Raw genomic sequence first — 23,809 nt, forward strand, 5'->3', positions numbered from 1 at the left:
TACCACGGCATTACCATCCAATACAGTCACTAACATGCTGCAGTACAGTTAAGAAACAGCTCTACTATAATAGACATAATCATCAGGAAGCAGAGCAGAGATAAGAAAGCCAACAGGAAACCCGAAGGCAGGAGTTTAACAGCACAATATGCAGGAAGACTCTTCCATGAACACCAAAATTAAACTCTCCAGAATGGACGAGAAAGTTTGAAGTGACAGGAGTGCAGCACATCAGTCATTTGCACGTTTGAAATATCTTTCTGTATACACCAAATACTCTGTTTTTCTACAAGCACCTGCTACATGCAAATGATCTACAATATTACTCAATAGTGTGTCCAGCCCTGCTACAATCATCACTGACAATACAATTTCATTCATTAGAAGCCTTTATTAATTAGGAACAATGTGTGTACAATCAAGAAGAGCTTGACGTGACACACCGTGTGCTCAGAGACAATAAATACACAGAAAGCACTGGAATGCAATGGTTTTCTCCCTGATTTTATGCTGGTCTCAAGTAACGAAAGCACCTAAATGAAGTTCACATCATCAGCGGCTCATCACGCTACACATAAAATGCATTGGTCTGAAGTATTTTTAAGTGCTTGTCAATGGAATTACAATGGGAAGATCACTATTGCTGTAAGACATATGCAACTCTCAAATCCCCCTGTTTGTGTTATATACACGTATTTAGGGAATTAATAAACCTCATGGGGTTTCCACCTGAGTACATTAGCTGGAGAGTTACACTGGTAAATTCAAGCAGTACGTTCATATATCGCTATTCGCTGAAGCTGTGCATTGTTAAACACTCTGTTGTTATCTGGCCTCATGCAACATTCATCTTACTTTTCTCCATTTCTGTCATCTCCACTTTAATGCCATAAAGTCGACATGAAATCCAAACTGAGTGCATGCTCCTGGTCTTATTGGTATGTTTAATATGTTGTGTTCATAACTTGTTCTTCCTCTGAAATTCCTCTACTGACTATTTTTGAAGTCCAAAACTATGAACAAAAGTGGCATTTTTAGCACTGAAGTCCAGAGCTGAAGTCTGAATGGGTTTTTGGTTAAATAACTGAAATAAGCTCTGTGGTGAACACAAGCTCACAATATTTTCACGTTTTATCATAATTGCTAAGAAGCGTAGCTTTCACAGCTTCATTGTGCTTATAATTGTGCTCTTGCAAACTATTCTAACTCAAACTTTCAGGAAATGTTCATTTATATTTAGTGATTGTGTTTAGGATTCGAAATTGATTGTGAAGATTATCATAATGAACAAAATGTGTAAAAATCACAAACCTTTCTTGGTCACAGAGCTTATTTTCTGCAATAATCCAAAAACTCAATCCTATTGAGTTTTTGACAAAAGGACCAGGATGGTGTGAACTTAAGGGTTGGACTACAAAAAATACATCAAAATCAAGTCCTACCCTACGTTTTTTTTCTATTTGAATATCCCGTTGCACTCAGAAACTAAATTGGATTCGAATGGCAGTTCACTACTGAGAATTGTGATGCTCATAAAAATAAATGCCTCCTTATAGCTCAAAATGCATCAGTTCATCAGTTGTAGATGAATCTGGATTCACAGACAGTCTTTAATGCTCAGAACGGACGGGCTGATGGGAAGCTGGACTCATGAGACGCGGCAGGCGTCAGTTGAGCTTGGTGATGGTCAGACTGCCGCTGATCTGTATGGTGTCGATAGCTGTCAGCGGCGTCACGCGATGGTAGAAGTCAAAGAGCTGATGGCCGTCCACGAACACGCGGAAGCGCGAGTGCTCGCAATGAATCTCAACCTGAACAAACAACAAGAGAGAAAACTAACGCAATCATGACAAGAGATTTAGCAAACGTCAACTACAGCTTCAGATAGCATGTTCATGTTCCTGCTATTTTGTAAGGACCATGAGACTTTCGTGCAATAAACAGTTATTTACCCTATTTGTTTTTTGCATATTCATCAGTCACTCTATATATTTACATTTATGCAATAGACATGCACTTTTATGCAAAGCGATTAACTTTGCATTCAAGTTATACCTTTGATCAGTTCATGCATTTGCTGGGAATTGAACCCATGATCTTAGTGTTGCACGGTGCTGTAAGGTCAGCATGACCCTAAACCAGCCTCAATTAACCTACTGTATTATATGTGATGCACAAAGGTCTCTAAGTGATAAACACAATCAAAACTTTGCTGTTAAACCTGTTGCACACAATTTACTACATGCCTTCTATCGTCCGATTGATAGTTTAGCTTTTTTAGCAAGTAAAATGCATTTTAGTACAATTATAAAACATCCCTCTTCAGCTTGTGCTTCACTTGTCTATTTGCTGTGAAATATTTAGTTATTTGTATGAAGTAAACATGAGAATAACCTTTACCTTTTATATTGTTAGTAATATTTCAAGATGAACACTTATTGGACTGAAGCAACTTGGCTTTACTTGATTATCCAGACATCTTTTTTTTTTAGAAAAATCAGCATCCCATACGATCATCAGGCTTTTGAGAAACATTTATTTGTTCATCTCTCAATCTTCATTGTATTGCATTGCATTATATGTTTTGAAACTACATAGCTTTGATCATAAATCTAAGCATTTAAATATCATCTTTTATACCAACAAGTCAACTATTTAGTAGACAGCCAACCATTCAGTTTTGCAAATATGTACAGTAGCCCCTCACTGCAGAACACAAGATCCAGCAGCGGGGTTGGATCCACATCTGGGGGTGGAGATGAGGGGGTTTAGGGATCTGGGGGTTTAGATGGGTAGGTTTAGGTGTATAAGGTGTGATCTGGATCCAACCTCGCCCCCTGGATCTTGTGTTCTGCAGTAAGGACCATCTCAATATGTATCCCTACACAAAACATGACGTGATTCTGTTGAATTCAGATGAAGACACTGACCCTGAAAGGCTGCTCTGCGATGAAGGGGAAGTAGGGTATTGACCTCTCCTCCTCACCCCAGCTATCAGAAACGCAGGCGTTTCGCAAAATCTCCCGGTCTTCGAACCGCACGCACATATCCAGAGCGACGTCCCCACAGCCGCACGTCAGACTGATGTCAAAACTGCCCCAGAGAGACAGCAGGAACAGTCAGCATGGAGTTAAAATTAGCAAAAACTGCCCCAGAGAGACAGCAGGAACAGTCAACATGGAGTTCAAATCAGCAGCTGAATCAACCGAAACAACAGAAAACGTCATCGTCTAGACCAGGGCTGTCCAAACTCGGTCCTGGAGGGCCGGTGTCCTGGAGAGTTTAGATCCAACCCTAATTAAACACACTTGAAGCAGCTAATCAAGGTCATACTAGGCATACTAGAAACTTCCATCAAGGTGTGTTGAGGTAAGTTGGAGCTAAACTCTGCAGTTTGGACAGCCCTGGTCTAGACGTTGTGATTTTATCTGAAGTTTTTCTGTCTAACCTCATTCCTAGTTAACTAGCTAGAAGCTTTGATCGCTTAAGTTATACAGATAAGAAGAAGTACATGACAGCTGTGTCTCTCTGGGTGTGTCCCACACGTGTGTGTGAGCACTTACTGTACAGGTGTGAGCATGTGTGTATGTGTGTGTGTGAGACATAAGCTACCTCTCCGGATCTGCATTCATGACGCCCATGATGGTGATTTTCTTCCCCGGTCTCATTCCGCCCCGGATGCCGCCGCAGAACGGCACGGCCTGTCAAACACAACACAGCAACGTGAGACAAAACAGCAAGCACATTTAAACAAAAACACATCTGTCAGGTCATTACCAGTTTCTCTTGCTCATCTTTTTGCGGTGACATACACAGAGGCTCCCCGAAAGAACTGCTCAGATTTTTGTTTCTCTGTGGTGGCTAGAGCACAACCAGGAAGTTAAGAGGCAGCCGTTTGTGCAAAAAACATGCAAATCACATGTATAGATACACAGCACTGAACAGGTGGAAATACTGATTCACTAAGTGGTGATGACACAGGGAACATACAAATGCACAATATCCAAGCTGCTTTCTTTTACACACAATGAAAGTGAATGGGGACTGGAGCTGTCAAGCCCACAGAGGACTAACAGAACCATACAAATATCCTAAATGTACTTCATATTAAATGTATTCCAAGTCTTTTGAATCTAAAATCATTGCAACTAACAAGACATCTAATTACATAACTGAACACAAACATGTTTATGCAACAAACTTGTTCCTCACACAAAACTGTTGTGTGGCTCCATAAGATAATATAGCACATCTGTCTTTTTTGTCATGTTTGGAGCTTGACAGCTCCAGTCCCCATTCACTCCCATTGTAAGAGAGCTGTCAACATCATTAAAACTACATTTATGCATGTTTGAAAGGATATATAATTAACGTGTATGGAGATTGGAGCTGTCAAGCCCCCAGAGAACAAAAAGCGTCATAAAAATATCCCATAATAACTATATTCCAAGTCTTTTGAATCTAAATCATTGTTTATCGAAAATCTGTGCGCTTCTGCATAATTAAAGTTGTCAGTTAAATACAAAAACATCCTAGAACCAATAACATTTGATAATACTGAAAACACACTGTTTATGCGCCGAATTTGTTCTTCACACAAACTCCAGTGTTGCAATATAGCGCATAAGTCATATTTTTGTCATGCTTGGAATTGGACAGCTCCAGTCCCCATTCACTTACATTGTAAAAGAAGCGTTAACGTTGTGCTAAACTCGTTTGGAAGAAAACGAGGGTAAGGAAAGGATGCCTATAATTTTAATGTGTACTATTCCTTTAAAACATCAATACGTGCGAATTCTCTAGTCTGGTTCTCGCTGCTGACAAACTTGTTTCCGTGATGGCGTGCTGCACTCTTCATTATGAAAATACTCACAAATTCGTGTCCGATTGAGCTCAACTCCGCCATCTCGGGCCCGGTTCGGGATCCAGGACACGGATCCGCTCGGTTCGCCTGTATCTCCAGCAGAGCGGAGGAACGCAGAGAGAAGCGTCTGTCCAATCAGCGCGCGCCCAGCAGGGTTTGCATTGTGACGTGAGCAGGATGTTAATCCGAGTCCTAAAACTTAATCAGCTCTAATGTCTTTAGTCTGTGTTTATCCCCCTGGGACTGAGAAGAAATGTTTTTTGGAATTTATTTCTTTTACGTCATTATAGTATTTGGAGCACATGACTTTTTATAATATAAAGTCAAAGATAATATTCGATCAGCATATTCTTGCAAACTCAGCACCTGTTCAAAAAATGTTAGTTTACAAAAATCAAGTTATATTGATGCAGTGTATGAAAAAAGGATTGACCTTTTTTTTTTACATTCTGATCAGAAGTAACGTTCCCATAATGTTGGCTCATTATAAAATGGAATGTTCGCTTATATCGTTCTAAAAGAGGAAGTAACATCAAGAAGGGAAAAAAGCGCACTGAACGTTTTTAAAAGCAGATAACATTAAACAAGCGTTCTATTAACGTTTAGAATGTTCGTTCATAAATTCGAGAGAACTTTAGAACGTTAGCCAAAGTTCTGAGAACGTTCCCTGCGGAACACTAGCAAGCAAACGCACTGAAAAGAAATTAAATCTCTTTCATATGAAACATATTTTGTGTGCAATTAAAAGTCATAAATCTGAATGTGAACTAAAAATGATTCTCATAAGATTCTTCCACGACCAAATTATTTGAGCTTTGCTGTCAGAATCATTTATTTTAGCCATGTATCACTTTTATTTCTCATTGGTAAGTTTAAACATGAGTCCCTCGAGCAGCTTCTGAGCAATCACCGTTTGATGTGTTTAACTCTAGACTTAAAGTCATAAACATTTAATATCTCATGATACATGAATACAGCAGACAGATTCCATATTAGTGAAATGATGAGATATAAATAATGTGAATTTAAATCATGTGTAGACTTGTAATTCCAGCCTGCAGTTGCGTAAGAGTGAAATTTGTTAACATAAACTAATTTCAAGCCCGAGGAAATGGAAGGAAAGGGTTTGCAGACAGACGTTGGTTCCACTGAGCTGTAGAAAACATTCCGCTCTGTAACTCATTTATGCCGACCGAGGACTTTGGACTGAACGAAGTGGCATTTCACACAGTGACTTTCAAAGAAGTAATAGTTTGGCTGTTGTGATGTTCGAAGGACTGAAAAGCTGCTGTCTGAATAAAGGTGAAGGAAGGCAGCACAACAGCAGACACCCGTCACATGTGTTGTGTTGTGAGTGTTTATACAGCAGGTGGCGGTATAGAGCAATACTTTAGTTTCTGCCTTTACCTCAATACTTACTGAAACACCTAATCTATCTATCTATCTATCTATCTATCTATCTATCTATCTATCTATCTATCTATCTATCTATCTATCTATCTATCTATCTATCTATCTATCTATCTATCTATCTATCTATCTATCTATCTATCTATCTATCTATCTGTCTGTCTGTCTGTCTGTCTGTCTGTCTGTCTGTCTGTCTGTCTGTCTGTCTGTCTATCTGTCTGTCTGTCTGTCTGTCTGTCTGTCTGTCTGTCTGTCTATCTGTCTGTGTATCTATTCAACAGTCTGTCTGATGATCTGTCTACTTTTTTTATAAAAGAAAATGATAAAAAATAGTAAATAAAACATATTATTATAACCACCAAGTACAGGATGTTCTCTCAGCTTGACCTACAGTGTAACATCAACCTGAAGACTCTCAAAGCAAACTGATCTCCAAACATCTCCTTGTTGCGTTTGTTACCAACAACATGTTACCTCATTCAAGTTTAAAAGCGTGACAGTTTTAGTTGAATCCTTTATAAAGAATTGTTAACGAATCATAAAGCTCTGCTGTGTCATGGTTGACTGGTCTGTGCCTATGGTGCACGACCGGTTTGAGATCCATAGACTCAATAAGACTGCATGCTAATAACAAACTAATGTGTTATACAGACAAAGACTTCTAATGCAATATCGCTCTTTTCTATCTCCTACGCCCAGCTATAACACACACACACACTCAGACATCAGGACTACGGCCAAGCAGTCCTTTTGTTTCCCTCCCCAGTCCAAGTTCAGGGTATTTAAAACACAGTGTAAACACACTCATACTCATGGCAACTGTCTCCATGACAGCATGACAACAAGCCCTTGGCAGCTGGGGTAACTTAATATTTGCCTTGCGTTAGCATAACATTTTCATTATGTAAGGCCGTGGCAGAGAGGCGGCGCGCACCCATTGAAGTTCAGAGCAGTCGGCGCAGGATGGTTGCTATGTTGCTGTGTGTTGAGTTGCAACTGTGGCAACAAACCCATGCTGAAGTACTTCCTTTAGAGGAACATCTGGTGAAAAAAATGTCCCCGGGGCGTAATGTGCTCTGAGAGAGAGCGAGAGAGAGAGAGAGAGAGAGAGAGCGCGAGAGAGACGGAGTGAGGGGTGGGCTGGGCAGACAGACAGTCAGACAGACAGATATGAAATAGAACAGATGCAGATAAGTGCCTCTGCCAGGCTCATGGCTTTGCCTACGGCGGACGGATGAGGGGAGTGTTTGAATGCTGTTGCTGTGTGTTGGAATCTGACTCACTTTAAAGGGTAATTTGGATTGCTTGGTCTGAAGAGAGACTAAAGGTTAAACTGTGTGAGTAAACGCATGGCTTTTCCTGTTTATGTTTGTGTGGACTACACCCATGACTACACCTGTGTGGATTCAACACACCACAATGACACCCTATCACTGCATGGCAAACACTTGCTTAGTCAAACATGCATTTATGGGTTGCTGTCAGACTGAGCAACAATGATGTCACCCTGGGATTTTATATTCCCACATTTTAATATCTGTTCTATTCTGTTATTTTCTATTCTATTCTGTATTGCTTTTTTTTCAGTCTGTTACACTTTTATTATATCTTATGCTGTAATATGCCACATTCTATTCTATTCTAGTCTAGTCTAGTCTGTTTCTTCTAATCAAGTCTAATTTACATTCTATTCTATTCTATTCTATTCTATTCTATAATATTATGGCATATTATGCTACAATATTATATTGTGTGCTATTATATGCCACATTCTATTCTATTCTATTCTATTCTATTCTATTCTATCTATTTGTTCTGTTCTGTTCTGCTACACTACTGTTCAACCATAATAATAAGCACAAAGGACTTTAGATAAACTAGCAATTGTGCTTCATTCTTTTTTTATTGCTGAAGAGTGTTGAACCTTCTTTTCCTGCGTTCTACTGTACAATTGTGAATTTACTCTTCCTTCAGCCTGAGGCTTATTCATTACACTTTTTGGTGTGAAAGGGCTCTTACATTGGCTATAGATAGAACTTCTTCTATTTACAAACAATCAAGCCCTGCTCATTTTTAAAAAGTAACGCAAATATAACGTAACGCATTACTTTCCATAAAAAGTAACGTAATTAGTTACTTTTTTGGGAGTAACGCAATATTGTAATGCATTACTTTTCTTTAAAGATTTATTTATGGGCTTTTTATGCCTTTAATTGGACGGGACAGTGTAGAGTAGTCAGGAAAGCTTTGGGTGAAGAGAGAGGGAAGCGGGATTGTCAAAGGACCAAGAGTCGGGATTCGAACTCTGGTCACCGTGAGCACAGTTGTGCTGTATATCGATGCACTGACCGCAAGGCTATTGGCACCAAATTAATGCATTACTTTTAAAAAGTAACTTTCCCCAACACTGCTTGTTATTACATGCCACATTCCCTGCCCTTCCCTTTCTATTCTATTCCAGTACATTCACATTCTAGTACATTATAGCTTTGTTCTTTTGTGCTGTTATTCTATATTCCATTCTGTTCTGTACTGTTCATTTAAATGTTAAAGGTGTGACATTGTGACTAACCTAGTATAATGTTATTTATATAATGCTATTCTTCTTATTAATCATGTAGGCTACTAACAACACTTATTTTGAGGTTATAGCTGCTACAAATCCAAATGTAAAGGGGTGGTAGTTAAAGATTTAACGGGCGGACTTCAATATCCACAATCCCTTGCGGTGCGCTCCGTGACGTCAGCTCTCACGCTCTGTAGACAGACGCGGAGTTATTCTGGAGAGCTGTCAGTGCACGGAGACTGCTGGAGACATCCTGCCTCACTCCTTACATGATTATTTTTGGCATTTTATCCGACAAACAGAACGACTGTTGTCACTTATTTCCGACAGTCCACCTGGAGTTTCTTTAGTTTGGCGCATATCTGAGAAGGCACACTAAAAAGTCTTATTAGAGGTAAGCTGTTACCTTTAGTGAATGGAAATTAAAGCACTGTAAGGCACATTTAACTTTGGGTGCTATCTATTATGCAAACGTTTGCAAGAAGTTTGCAAAATGCATTGAACTCCGCAGAAATTTATAAACCAAACCAAAAGAAATTCTAAAACTGTTGTTAGTCTAAGAAATAAATAGCTAATTCTATGTCCTGAATGTGATTAGCCTATGATTGAAATGAAAAATTAGTTTCAGAGAGTTCAGCATATTCTCATATTTACATCTAGTGTCTGCTTTATTTGTTTCTGGGTCTTGTTTATTAATTTCACATAGGCTCTATGCAGTTTTGTATCGTTTCTTTGTTGTGAGCAGGTATTTTTTCAGCATATTTGTAATGATAGTGTGTGTTTGTCAGTGTTAATACCCGCTCAGGATGTTCTCAGCTATGAATACTGCTACAATAGAGTTTAATGTGAATAAGTGCATTATCATGTTTCATGTCTGAAGAGGCTTCATCCTCCTCCTCAGGCTCGATCGCGCGCGGTGTGCACTACACTCTTAAAAATAAAGGTTCTTTAATTCCACAAAGAACCTTTGCCATCCATGGAACCTTTTCATTCCACTAAAGGTTCTTTACAGTGGAAAAAGGTTCTTTAGATGATTAAATATGTTCTTCAGACTATAAGAGAAACTGTTCACAGAAAGGTTCTTTGGGAAACCAAAGCTAGTTCTTCATGGCATTGTTGTGAAAACCCCTTTTGGAACCTTTATTTTTAAGAGTAGTCTGTCATTTCTGAGGTAACAAAGCAAGTTTAAATCTGACAATGAGAAAATGAGCACTACAAAAGATTTTGTCAACAAAAACTGCGACATTTTGGTACTAGCCACCACTGTCTTCAATAAAGAAATCAAAAAATCAAACTTTTGAAGAACAAAAGAAGTCCAATAGGCCTAAAAAATAGCTGTAGTAAAATTAATCAAACTATATAAAGAAAAGTTTTTTATATTGAATAGTTTAAATGGAGTGGTGATGGCGCAGTGGATAAGACACATGCCTTTGGTGTGAGAGACCCGGGTTCGAATCCACTGTGAGACACCAATGTGTCCCTGAGCAAGACACTTAACCCCTAGTTGCTCCAGAGGCGTGCGACCTCTGACATATATAGCAATTGTAAGTCGCTTTGGATAAAAGTGTCAGATAAATGTAAATCGCTTCATTTCATTTAGATTCATTAGAAATGTTTGCCCATTTGTTCCCCTAAAATGAATAAAAAACACAACCATTATAACAAAAATGCTATCAAGTTATGTTAATATTTTATGTTAATTGTTTTTATTTTTTTGAAAAGTTGTTGTAAAAAAAAGTAACTGCCTTTTCCTTTCATGTCGCTTTTTGAGTTCAATAATGAAATTTACCATACTTCGTTGAAAGAAAAAAACCACTGACTTAATGTTTTGTCAGCAGGGCTACGCCGTTCTGTTATTATGTGCAAACTCACACATGCTGAAATGCATAACAAACATTTTAATTCAATTTTATAGTTTTTTTTCAACTGCTTACACACATTTTCAAAACTTTGCCTCTTTTTTCAAAACTTTACACACAAATCCAAGAATTGCACACACAAAATGCAAAATGCCTCACTTCTCTTGAAAAACGAAGCACTGCATTCAAAATATCACAAACACGTCTCAATTTGCAAAAAGTGTTTTATGAAATTGAAAACTGAGTCAGACTGAGAACTAGTTTATGGTTTTGCAGATTTGGTGTGTGCTTCTGCTATTTGAGTGTCAGGTTTCAGAAATTGTGTGACTAGTAAAGATTTTGTGTGGAAGCAGTTAAAAAAAACTGTACGTAATGAAAAAAAACAAGTAAACGGAAACACCACAAAAATAAAAAGGGTTTGTTTATTTTAAATAATTGCTTAATCGGTCCAAAAATAATGTCACCAATGATATTAACTATCATAAAAATCATGTTTATTTTCTTCATGAACACACACCGTCCCTTCACTGCTTTTGTTCTCCACTGATCTCAAGTCTTTCTTCCCTTTCTTACGCTCATCTCTGTCTTCAGCTATTCGACTCTCTCCTTTTTAAATTTTAGGATATATTTTCTGCTAATTATTCCATAAACCTCAAATTCTCTTGTATGTTTAATGCAGTGCAACTCGTACACTGTTCATAGTAAATGCTAAGAGTACAGGTGCTCTCCAAACAAAAGATTCTGCACTAAACTGACAGACCAGCATGCATTGGGTCCGATGATCAAAATCATTAACGCACACCAATGGTTATGTATAAAGAGAAGGGATAAATGTACAAACTTCTGTGGTTGCTGTTCTGGTGAAGACTGTGGCCCTATTCTCTTTATCCTGACAAAGTTTTTTCATGCAAAACACAACATTGATGAAAATGTGCAAATGTTCCACATTTGTTTATAATTTCAGAACATATGAATAAATAAAAAAATCATTTACACAGAATCTGTGCTGGAATTTCCTGAATATTTGGTTGAACATTTGCATTAGCTCCTTAAAGAATCAGAATCAGAAACACAACAACAACACTAACTAACTTTGCATTTACATTTATATATAAATCTGAGATAATAAGCCTTTGCAGCTCAATCAAAACAAAGACTGCTAAAATGTTGTGGTTAAACAAACAAACTGTCTAGTCTAACCGTCTCTCACACATACAATAGATGAAGAGAACTGCAGCTCTGTCTGAGTCGAGCGTGCTCTCAGTCTCAGCATCAGCGTGGAGGTCGTGTGAGTGTGTGTGGATAGCGTGTGTCATGAAAGATCCTTTGTTGTTGGACAGTGAAGTCACTCTTTGACTCGTGAGCTGGTTGGGTGGGACTATGCAGAGCTCAGAGCCCAGCGAGGGGCTTTCAGAGTCAGACGTGGGGTGAATGAAGCTCTGTGTCGAGTCCCACCTTCCCTCTGGAGCAGGAGGAAACCACTCACACGGCCAGCTTTGTCAGATCTCACCATCAGAGCTTCAGCTGCTATTAGCAGTCTATTTGCAAAGGCAAGAGTCACTCTTGCTCATACTTTGGGTTTTTGTCCTTCTCAATTTTAGATATTACTTCATTCACTTCTTAAATATAACTATTGTTCCTCAAAAAGTACCCTGAGGGGTAATACTTGAATTTAAGAAGTTTATTTTGCTTAACTGCACAATGCAAGGAAAATAACTGCGGCCGTTTGTGTAAAACAAAAGCTTTAAAATTAAAACCAAGCAGAAGCCACTGCTAGCCGGTTGATTCAAAAGTGGGCGGAGCAAACGTGCAAGCGCTAATCCCATGTATATATGTTGCATTGTATACAAGTATATAGTATGTATATACTATACATGTAATTAACTCTTGTTTATTAAAGGTTCGTAGACATTTAGTTGCTTTCAAATTAAACCCTATATAAATGTCGCTCTATCATTACTTGCAATTACTTTTATAAGTGATCAGACTTGTGATTTTCATAACACCCTAGCAACCTCCCAGAAAACCCTAGCAACCACATAGCAATACCTTAGAAACCACCCTAGCACAATACCCTAACAACAAGCCTGAACCCCCCAGTTTATCTTTAACCATTACACCTCACCACCCCAGAAATCTGAGCTAAACATGCACGTTTATATGTATACGTGTGTGTTTCAATCCTCATAAATCGCTCATAAATCACAGCTCATCATTAGCAAACGTTTCCTTGCATACTTCAAAGAGCATACACTCAGAGAGGTGTGTGCCCTGCATCGCCCAGTGTATACTGGGTTGCTGTGGAAACGCTGCGCTGTGTTGTAGCCGGCTGGCAAGAGTGCAAATGTCTTCTGTATTCTGAGCAAATGTCTGGCATGGATACAGGGACGAGGCCGGGGTGTGACACACACACACACACACACACACATGCTGCCTTTAGGGCTGACAGTATCTGTCCTTAAGAAACATATCTGGCTTTGTGTAGTTTGGTTAGTGTGTGTGTGTCAGGCAGGAATGGGGTGAGGAGTTTATTCACACTATGTCAGAGTCGTCCTGTCAGAAAGATGATTAAGTGCTTCAAGCCCGGATCAGATATCCGTCCTGTTTAAGAGAGCTCTCTTTGGGTCATTCATACAGACCCACAGGAAAGACAGCAAGCTGATGAAGGTTTGCACGTTTACACACAGGTGTGTTGTTGTAAGCCATGCAATTGCTAAAAAAACAAATCACGCACAGATGCATTACACTTCTGCAATACTCAGTATACAAAGTAGTTTTCTCTATGGATTTTGTGCTTGTGTTGATGCTTGTTAAATGATTTATAGCTGTGTTTGTTTGTTTGTTTGTTGTTCAGTTCTTGTATTTATGTTAGATTATTTCTAGTTTGTTGTTGCTTGGCAGTTTGAGTTGTGTTGATGTGTGTTTGTTTATTTACACTTTGTGTGTGTGTGTGTGTGTGTGTGTGTGTGTGTGTTGATTTGGAGTTGTGTTTGTTGGTTAATTTATCCATGTGTATGTTTGCCACTTTATGTTTTTATTTATGTTTTGTTTGTTCCACTTTGTTGAGGCCTGCTGGTTTTTGTTGTTACTTTACTGTAATATTTGTTTGTCTGTTGCACTTGCGTTTGTTTGTAGATTTGTTCTTGTGTTTGTTTGTTTCTTGTTTTGTTTGTTTTTGTTTTGTTTGTTACTTTGCACTTGCATTTGTTTGTAGATTTGTTATTGTGTTTATCTTGTTTCTTTTGTTACTTTGAAATTTGTAGAATTGTGCTTGAGTTCGTATGTGTGTGTAGCTTTATACATTTATTTATGGTTATGTTTACACTGATGTTTTTATTTTTATTTATTATGTTTGCATTGCATATTATGCATTGATTTTGCATCTATGTTCATGTGTGTTTTTTTGTTTTGCACTTGTTTATCTGTTCATGCACATGAGAGATTAAAGCTCTGTCATTTGTGGCTGCGAGAGTTGTTGATGTTTTTTGTGTCGGAAACAGCGATGTCTGTCGCCTACTATTTTTATGTTTGTGGTTTCATCGCGTGCTAGCGCCAACTTTTCATGACCGCTTGACCCCAACAGAGCAAAACGGGACTGATGCCAACCCACACTGAGAGGAAGTGAAACCATCTCAGTGATATTTGGAGATAATCTCCTTCATCTTATTTTGCACACATCATTACTTACTTGTGTGTTATTGAATGTGTCTTTTCTGGGTAATATTCTCTTTCTATAATTTCTATTTGTTTGTTGCAGGGTTTTTTTTTTTACTATAGTTTATTTGACTATAGTCTAAAAGGGTTTAGATTTTGTGCTGCTTTCATGATCAGAGGCATCTGTCGCTTAGTCATTCGTTTAGTGCCACAGATTAGTGTAACCTGCTTTTGTTGTGTTTTTCGTTTACAGATGTCTTATGGTGAGACCGTGATGGTGGAGCATTGAGGAAGCAAGATAAAAAAAGGAAGACAGAGAAATATTTCAGAGGAAGTGTTTGAGCTGAAGAACAGAGTGATGTTGGCCCCTGAACAGGAGCTGCTGAGCTCTTCCAAACCCATCAAATACGGAGAGCTCATCATCCTCGGGTAAGAACGACTCCTCTTTCTAAATCAGATTTACATTTAGGATTAGTAAATTTTACTAATGCAGCATTGTGTACTAACGTTTTGTCTCCACAGCTACAACGGCTCCCTACCGAACGGAGACCGGGGCAGAAGAAGGAGTCGTTTCGCTCTGTTTAAGAGGCCCAAAGCCAATGGAGTCAAACCCAGCACCGTTCACAGCACATGCAGTCCACAGACTGCCAAGGTATACGCCCATTTTCCCGATAATCATTTTTATACGTCTTTAAAAGCCTTTATTGCTCATTTACGTGTCACATTGAATTTTTAAGGGCTTCTGCACAAGCTGAATGTTTAAATGTGAGCTGGTTTTCTTATCATTCTTCGCTGCCGGTGAATGTGCATCTAAAGCATGTGTAGCATGCGACACATTTATCCAGAGTGACTTCACCCTCACATTTCATTGTCATCTGTTATTCCTGCATGTCTGAATATGATAAATGAACTATAAGCTGATTTGACTGATGTAAATATTATGAACCGGCATGCTTTTGACGAGGGTTCTGGTGTGCATGTGGTGTTTCTGCAGGCCATCAGCAACAAAAACCAGCACAGTGTGTCGTATACGCTGTCCAGGGCGCAGACGGTAGTCGTGGAGTACGCACATGACAGCACCACCGACATGTTTCAGGTGTGTTTATGTTTCTTCAGGTAACTGTGTGTTTGAATTGTGTACAGATTTAGTGGGTGCATTTGTACTTGGATCTCCTTTGCATCCTTTAAACCAGTGATGCACTGAAATGCAACACTGAAACAAATTAGAGATTCCCACACAATTTCCCCTTAATCATTGCAGAAACCGTCTTTCTTTTGCAGATCGGCCGGTCCACTGAAAGCCCCATTGATTTCGTGGTGATAGACACGGTGCCTGGTTGTCACGGCAAAAGCGACACGCTGTCGTCTCAGAGCACTATATCGCGATTCGCGTGTCGGATCGTGTGTCAGAGAGCGCCACCCTACACCGCCCGCATCTACGCCGCCGGCTTCGACTCGTCCAAAAGCATCTTCCTGGGGGTGGGTCAAACATACTCCTCCGACACAATCTCTCTCCTCTCTAACAGTCTTTCATACTCATCCATCCATCCATCCGTTCCACGATGCTTTCATGTGTTCATCTGTCCACTATCACTCATCCTGGAGAGGCTGGAAATGAACAAGTGAGTGAGTGAATGAATTAATTCATGATGCGAGTGAACTACACTGCCGTTCAAAAGTTTGCGGTCAGTAAAATCTTTTATTGTTTTTGAAAATCTCTTTGCTCACTAAGTCTGCATATATTTGATCAAAAATACAGTAAAACAGTAATATTATGTAATTTAATATCACTGTTTTTATTTGAATATATTGTAAAATGTAATTTATTCCTGTGATCAAAGCTGAATTTTCAGCGTCCAGTCTTCAGTGTCACATGATCCTTCAGAAATCATTCTAATATGCTGATTTGGTGCTCAAGAAACATTAATGACTATCAGTTGTGAAAACAGTTGTGCTGCTGAATATTTTTGTGGAACTTGTAATACATTTGATTTTTTAGGGTTCTTTGATGAATAGAAAGTTTTGAAAAAAACAGCATTTATTTGAAATAGAAATCTTTTTTAAGGTTATAAATACGTTTACTGCCATGTTTGATCAATTTAATGCATCCTTGATGAGTAAAAGTATTAATTTACTTGAAAACAAAAATCTTACTGACCCCAAACTTTTGAATGGCAGCCTGTGTGAGTGAGTGAATGAATGAATCAGTGAATGAAGAGTGTGTATGAATAAATAAGTGAACAGAGTGAGTGAACAAATGAATAGGTGAATGAAGTGATTGAATGAATGATTTGGTGAATCAACTGAGGGAACAAATGATTCAGTGAATGAAGTGAGCAAATGAATGAATCTGTAAATAAGTGAGTAAATCAGTGAATCAGTGAATGAAGTGAGAGAACAAAATAAACAGTGAATGAAGTGAGCGAATGAATGAACCAGTGAATGAAGTAGATGAACAAGTGAATCTGTGAATAAGTGAGTGAATCAATGAATCAGTGAATGAAGTGAGCGAACTAATTAAAATGTGAATGAAGTAGACGAACGAATGAATCGGTTAATGAAGTAGGCGAACAAGTGGATCTATGAATAAGTAAGTGAATCAGTGAATCAATTGAGCGAACGAATAAACAAGTGAATGAAGTAGATCAACGAATGAATCGGTGAATGAAGTAGTCGAACAAGTGAATCTGTGAATAAGTAAGTGAATCAGTGAATGAAGTGAGCGAATTAATGAAGTAGACAAATTAATTAATCTGTGAATAAGTAAGTGAATCAATGAATCAGTGAATGAAGTGAGTGAATTAATGAATCTGTGAATGAAGTAAGCGAGCAAGTGAATCTGTGAATATGTAAGTGAATCAATGAATCAGTGACTGAAGTGAGTGAACGAATAAATTGAGGGAATGAATGAATTGAATGACTTGAGCGAATCATTAAATGAATCTGTGCTAGAAGTGAGCAAACGAATGAAAGAATGAATGAATCAGTGAATGAAGTGAGTGAAAGAATAAATCAGAGAATCGGTGAATCAACAAACGAATGGACCGGTTTTCCGTCTGTCCTCAGGAGAAAGCTGCGAAATGGTGGTGCGCTGACAGCCAGATGGATGGCCTGACCACTAATGGCATATTAGTGATGCGACCGCGGCACGGCTTCACCTGCGAGTCCAAAGCGGGCTCCTGGAGAGAGATCTCCGTCTGTGGCAACGTCTTCACGCTCCGAGAGACCCGCTCCGCTCAGAAACCCGGAAAACTGGTGAGAGACTGACTTTAATAGACCAAATTTAGATCAAAGAATGACCAAGGCTTGATGAAATCCTCCAAAACGAGGTCAAAACTTTGCCATAGCGACATCTCTGTAACGCACAGATAAACATAAGGGTGACAGTTCCTTGTTTCCAAGCTTCACCATGACAACTCTGATCATGTGTTGGTAAATACTCATTTTAGTGCTTGACATTTCCCACTGTCCTTATCTGGAATCACACAAACACTCACAGATTGCAGTGTGAAGAAGAATTTGTGTATTTGTGTATCTTTTCAATCAGCGAAGGCCCACAGGGACTGAATCAGCACATAGCTGGTGTGTGTGTGTGTGTGTGTGTGCTGTGCGTGATATGACTCCCGCCCGACTGCACAGTTTGTTGTGTTGTTCAGATCTGGTCTCCATGGTGTCAGAAGTCCTGTCCGTAACCTCACCATGCAGCTTTTTCTCTCTGGATGCACATTGTGTGAGAAGCAGAGGTTATGAAATGACTGTCGCTGGTAAACAACTGCTATTCTAAAAACCTCTAAACCAGTTCCTCTCAGAAATCTGTTTCTGACTATCTCTTGAGTTTTATAACTCAGAAAGTGCCTTATTTGAAGTTGAATCATTATTCGAACAAAAAATCAAAAGAAGGAATAATGCTTTAGTTAAAGAAAATGACCTATTTTCATTGTTATTTTAGTATTATTGATAGACTATTGTAGTTTTTGTTGATTAGAATTTTTATTTTTTTCACTTTAATTTCAGTTAAAGTTTTAGTAATCTATACTATATACTATTGTAGCTTTTTTATTAAATTTTTTTATATTTTTTTCACTTTAATTTCAGTTAAAGGCAATCTTGTAGTGTTTTGGTCATTTTTATTAGTTTTTTTGTTTATATCGTTTTTATTACTTTTTCTTGGTTAGTTGTAGGCTAGTTGTTTTCGTACTTAAAGTTAAAATGAAGAAGAAATGTTGCCTTGGCAAGTAGCCAAAATAAAATGTTTTTTAATATAAATTTTAATTTTAGTTTAGTTTAGTTAGGTTTTCGGTAACTAGAATAATCCTGCTTATTTAGGATTGTTTTGTGCATTGTGGCATTATTTCTATAGATAAAACCCACTGCCGTTTTTGTGAGATTCAGCTTTTAATAACTCTGTCATGTTAACTCTACTTTTGTGCTGTGAATTGTGGTAATGCAGTGTTTCTAAACTGATCTGTATGTTGGCGGTAGCTGTGTTTGGTGTGTCTATCTGGCCGTGGTTTGGCGATGCGAGCTGGATTTGTGTGTCCTGGCTGAGACGGCAGACCTGAGGTGCATAGTCTGCTCTCTCGAAATAGTGGATGTGGTTTGGACTTGTTTCATTCTGACTCTGTATGTACTCACTGTACATTACTCACTCGTGCAGAGCTGAGCGCTCCTGTTTGGGACGGAGGTTGTGTGAATGAGAGCATCATCTACTGGATGCTTAGAGTCAGTGCAGATTGAACTTTAGAGAACTTAAATTACCTATAGATGGTTATATTAGCCAGACACATTAATCTCTCAATATCTGACTGTTTTATGATTATCCTGCTTTGATGATTAGCAGAAGGGGCTGTTTTCTATTGTGTCAGTTCCAAATGCCGGCCTTGTTGTTAATGGATTATAAACGTTTTGTTTTCAAATAATTTTAATGAATATATAAAATATTTAGATAATTATAATATGTTTATTTTATATAATTAATTATGTGTATGTATATATATATATATACTTTTTGAATTTGAAGATCAAGGTAAATTTAACTTAATTTGTCTTCTGGAAAACATGCAAGTATCTTCTGTAGCTTCTGAAGGGCAGTACAAAATGAAAAAAATATGATATTTAGGCAAAACAAGAAAAATGTACTCATCTTCATTCTGTTCAAAAGTTTTCACACCCTGTCTCTTAATGCATTGTTTTTCCTTCTGGAGCATCAGTGAGCGTTTGAACTTTCTGTAATTGTTGCATATGAGTCCCTCGGTTATCCTCAGTGTGAAAAGATGGATCTCAAAATCATACAGTCATTGTTGGAAAGGGTTCAAATACACAAAAATGCTGGAAAACCAAAGAATTTGTGGGACCTGAAGGATTTTTCTAAAGAACAGCAGGCAGTTTAACTGTTCAGGACAAACAAGGGACTCATGAACAACTATCACTAAACATAAAACACAGCTGTCAATCATTCAGGGAACAACACAGTATTAAGAATCAAGGGGATGTAAACTTTTGAACGGGGTCATATATCAATCTCAAATATGTTTTTTTAAATCATATATAAAATGTATGAAAAAAAATCACACACACACATTTGATTTTTAAATAATACATATTTTATATATGGTTTTTTACATGATTCATAAAGCAAACTTTTGATTTTGCTAGTTAGATTTGTTGAAGTCAGTATGTATGAGCAATAATAATTTTCTATTTTTATAATGATTTTTTTTTTTTAATTGTTATTTAAAAAAAAATATATATATATTATGTATATATTTATTTTAAAATATATATTACATAAAATCTCTATAAATAATATTTTGCTCCAATATTCAATAAATTGATACATGAAATAATATTTTTTGATCATCATATATTTTGAGAACATTAAAAAAAATATTGCCTAAAGGCCAATTCACACCGCACAGACACACACAAATGCTGAGGGACTGTAGTTGCAAACAATAATTTTTAATTAACAGTAATTTTTTATTTTAAAATAATTTTGTAAATATATAAAATAAAAAATGCATATAATGAAAAATATTTTTATATTATTTTTGTTTTTATATAAAATATAAAACATAAGTGAGCATTTAGTTTTAATTATTTTAATGTGATTTTCAGCCAAAACAAAATTCTGTTACCATTTCTTTTTGCACAAATCATGCTGCTCCATCAATATTCAATAATATGAAATAATATTGTTTTGTTCATCATTTATTTTGAGACCATTTATTTTAGGAAAAAAAACACATTTTAGTTGCCAAAATCACACAAAAATGCTGCAAGGTTTAATGTGGAGTTTATTGAAATCGATATATGTAAGTAACAGTTAAGTGATCAGTCCCACTAATTACGAAACATGTTGTTCTGTCTCTGTCTCTCTCTGTAGGTGGAGAATGAGTGTCACGAGCTGGTGGACGGCACTTTAATCGACCTGTGCGGCGCGACTCTGCTGTGGCGTTCGGCGGAGGGTCTGTCCCGCACACCGACCCTCAAACACCTGGAGGTGCTGCGGCGGGAGCTGAACGCGGTGCGGCCCCAGTGTCCCGTGGGCCTGCACACCCTGGCCTTCCCCAGCCTGGAGCGCTCCTCCAGCCCTGACCACCAGCCCTGGGCCTACCTGACCTGCGGCCATGTGCACGGACAACACGGCTGGAGGGGCTCCTCCGAGGAGGACGGGTCCCAGAGCGGAGAGGAGCTGGGACTGGAGCAGGGCGAGCGCGAGTGCCCGCTGTGCCGCTCCCGGGGCCTGTACATGCCGCTGAAGCTGGGCCACGAGTCGGCCTTCTACCTGGACGCCGCGCCCCCCACGCACGCCTTCAGCCCCTGCGGACACGTGTGCTCAGAACGCACCGCCGCCTTCTGGAGCAGACTGCTGCTGCCTCACGGCGCCCACGCCCTCAGCCCCGCCTGCCCCTTCTGCATGCGGCCGCTCGCCCGCCATACGAAGAGCGTCAGGCTCATCTTTCAGGGGCCGCTGGACTGAGTGTGTGGCTGCGTCCCCAATCACCAACTACACCCTTGAAGGGTTAGTCCACCCAAAAAAGAAAATTAGACCATGCTTTACTCACTCTCGAGGCATCCAAGGTGTATATGACTTTCTTATTTCAGACAAATCCAATCAGAGTTATATGTGGAGCACAAAACCAGTCATAAATCGCTGGGGTATATTTGTAGCAATAGCCAGCAATGCATTGTATGGGCAATTTTTCTTGATTTTTCTTTTATGCCAAAAATCAGATATTTTGTAAATTTCCTACAGTAAATATATCAAAACTTTAAAATTAGTATGCATTGCTAAGAACTTAATTTGGTCAACTTTAAGCGATTTTCTCAATATTTCGATTTCTTTTGCACCCTCAGATTCCAGATTTTCAAATAGTTGTATCTCATATATCATATAAATAGTTGTAGCCAAATATTGTCCAATCCTAACAAACATCAAATTATTATTTTTTCAGCTTTCCGATGGTGTATAAATCTCAATTTCAACAAATTGACCCTTATGACTGGTTTTGTGGTCCAGGGTCACATATTAAAAATGATCCTTACTCTTCCAAGCTTTATAATGGCAGTGAGCAGGTGTTTTTTTTTTCAACAGTCCAAAAGAAGTCCGATAAAGCGCATCCATCCATAATAAAACTTGGCTCTGGGGGGTGAATAAAGGCCTCCTGTAGCAAATCCATGCGTTTTTGTAAGGAAAAATATCCATATTTACAACATCATAAACACTTTTCTTTCACTTCTGCTAACTGTCGTAGGCGAAAGCCGCTCCAGCGGATGACGTAGGACTTAGGCGTAGCGTAAGCGCCGGTGGTTAGTGACAAACATGGAAGCGCGACAGTGAGAGAACAAAACAAAACGCCAGTCATGAATTAGAAGCACAAAACAAGGATTTGTGAAGAAAAATGTGGGAGGATTTCGATATAAGCCAAGAGGAGATTGGTTTTCCTTTGCTAAAGTAAGGAAACCTTGCTTCATTTGCTCCTGTAAACAAACTCGCGAGACTAGCAGATCTCAGAGGCACGTGCTGCACATACGTCCTACGACCTACGTCATCCACCAGAACGGCGTCCGCCTACTGCCATTATAAGGTTTGGAAGAGCATGGACAATTTTTAATATAACGCTGATTGGATTTGTCTGAAAGAAGAGCTAGAGAATACCCATAATGCTCTCTGAGAGTCGCTCGCTGAATGAATCGCTGCGTCTCGTCAGAAGATGGTGCCCGCAGCTGAATCCTCAGCTTGTCCTCGGCCTACTGCATAAAGATTCATGTATAAATTCATTGTAAACTGATTATTCCATTATTTAATTAGGGTTTATGCATAATTTGCATGACAGAGTTCAAGATAAATCCTTTCATCTTACTACTGGAGCTGCCAGTTTTGCACAAACTATGCAAAAGCAGCAGTCTTTCCTGTGCACTCAGTGTCTGAATTCACTCACTCGTTTTCATTCACTCCTTCAAGTGAACTGTATGAGTGGACTAGTGTAGGGAATAGTGAACGAGGGTATAGGGGGTGATTTGGGACTCGTTTAAGACTCATACGTCCTCTGCTAACACACACATTCAGCTGATTTTCCCACAAACCATCTGTTCTCTGTCTGACTGGATGCTGTTCGCTCTGTGTTCAGTAGTTTACTGTTTAAAAGCCACTGCGCTTGAGCTGTCATACAAATAATGTTATGTTAGGAATCTATACGAATACACTTCAGTGGGTGTGTGAATTAATTTACTTTCATTTGTGCTTGTTTCAAACTGCCGTAGCTTATCACCTCCAAAATACCAATGACTTTCATCAATGAGTTTGAAATGAGGTTATTATATTATATTTTATTATGTTATGTATATAGTATTAAAGCAGTATTGTTGTTGCATTTTCTCAGAAATGTTTTTGTATCATTCTTAAAGAATAAAGGTATAGATATATTTCAATAAACACTGAGCATGCCTATTTTTTAAAAATTGTATATGGTCAGACAAACATAATATAGAAAGAAATATAGAGAAAAAGACCTGAATGAGAAGAATTAATAAAATGTGACAGAAAACAATGAATGAAAGAAATTCATGAAAAATGATCAGAATAAGTTACTGTATGTATTTACAGGGTTATTCATGAAATGGACTAAAGTGTATTATATTATATTATATTATATGTGACCCTGGAGCACAAAACTGGTATATTTGTAGCAATAGCCAACAATACATTGCATGGGTCAAAATTATCAATTTTTCTTTTATGCCAAAAATCATTATTAAGTAAAGATCATGTTCCATGAAAATATTTAGTAAATTTCCTACTGTAAATATATCAAAACTTAATTTCTGATTAGTAATATGCATTGCTAAGAACTTCATTTGAACAACTTTAAAGGTGATTTTCTCAATATTTAGATTTTTTTGCTCCCTCAGATTCCAGATTTTCAAATATTGTCCGATCCTAACAAACCATAC

At 38.3% G+C, this 23,809-nt stretch overlaps 2 protein-coding genes across 3 annotated transcripts; one reads left to right on the forward strand and one right to left on the reverse strand.

The window, feature by feature from the left end:
• Positions 1–374: 374 nt before the first annotated feature.
• On the reverse strand, positions 375–4,987 carry LOC306874008 (galectin-related protein-like). Its single transcript, XM_079423665.1, has 5 exons — positions 4,874–4,987; positions 3,778–3,861; positions 3,613–3,701; positions 2,931–3,093; positions 375–1,811 (listed from the first exon to the last, which is right to left on the reverse strand). Exons 1-5 carry the CDS (start codon positions 4,904–4,906, stop codon positions 1,668–1,670), a joined length of 513 nt encoding a protein of 170 aa, XP_079279791.1. The 5' UTR covers positions 4,907–4,987; the 3' UTR covers positions 375–1,667.
• A 2,445-nt stretch (positions 4,988–7,432) lies between these two features.
• On the forward strand, positions 7,433–23,285 carry LOC306873522 (E3 ubiquitin-protein ligase pellino homolog 1-like). Of its 2 annotated transcripts, none has more exons than XM_079422868.1 (7): positions 7,433–7,611; positions 14,607–14,782; positions 14,876–15,005; positions 15,348–15,449; positions 15,635–15,832; positions 17,420–17,608; positions 20,739–23,285. In XM_079422868.1, exons 2-7 carry the CDS (start codon positions 14,712–14,714, stop codon positions 21,333–21,335), a joined length of 1,287 nt encoding a protein of 428 aa, XP_079278994.1. In that variant the 5' UTR covers positions 7,433–7,611; positions 14,607–14,711; the 3' UTR covers positions 21,336–23,285. The 2 variants fall into 2 exon arrangements, with proteins under 2 accessions (XP_079278994.1, XP_079278993.1); XM_079422867.1 differs by lacking the exon at positions 7,433–7,611 and adding an exon at positions 9,036–9,234.
• The last annotated feature ends 524 nt before the right edge of the window (positions 23,286–23,809 follow it).

This window comes from Barbus barbus, assembly GCF_936440315.1.
Source record: "Barbus barbus genome assembly, chromosome: 8".
NCBI classification, from domain to species: Eukaryota; Metazoa; Chordata; class Actinopteri; order Cypriniformes; family Cyprinidae; genus Barbus; species Barbus barbus.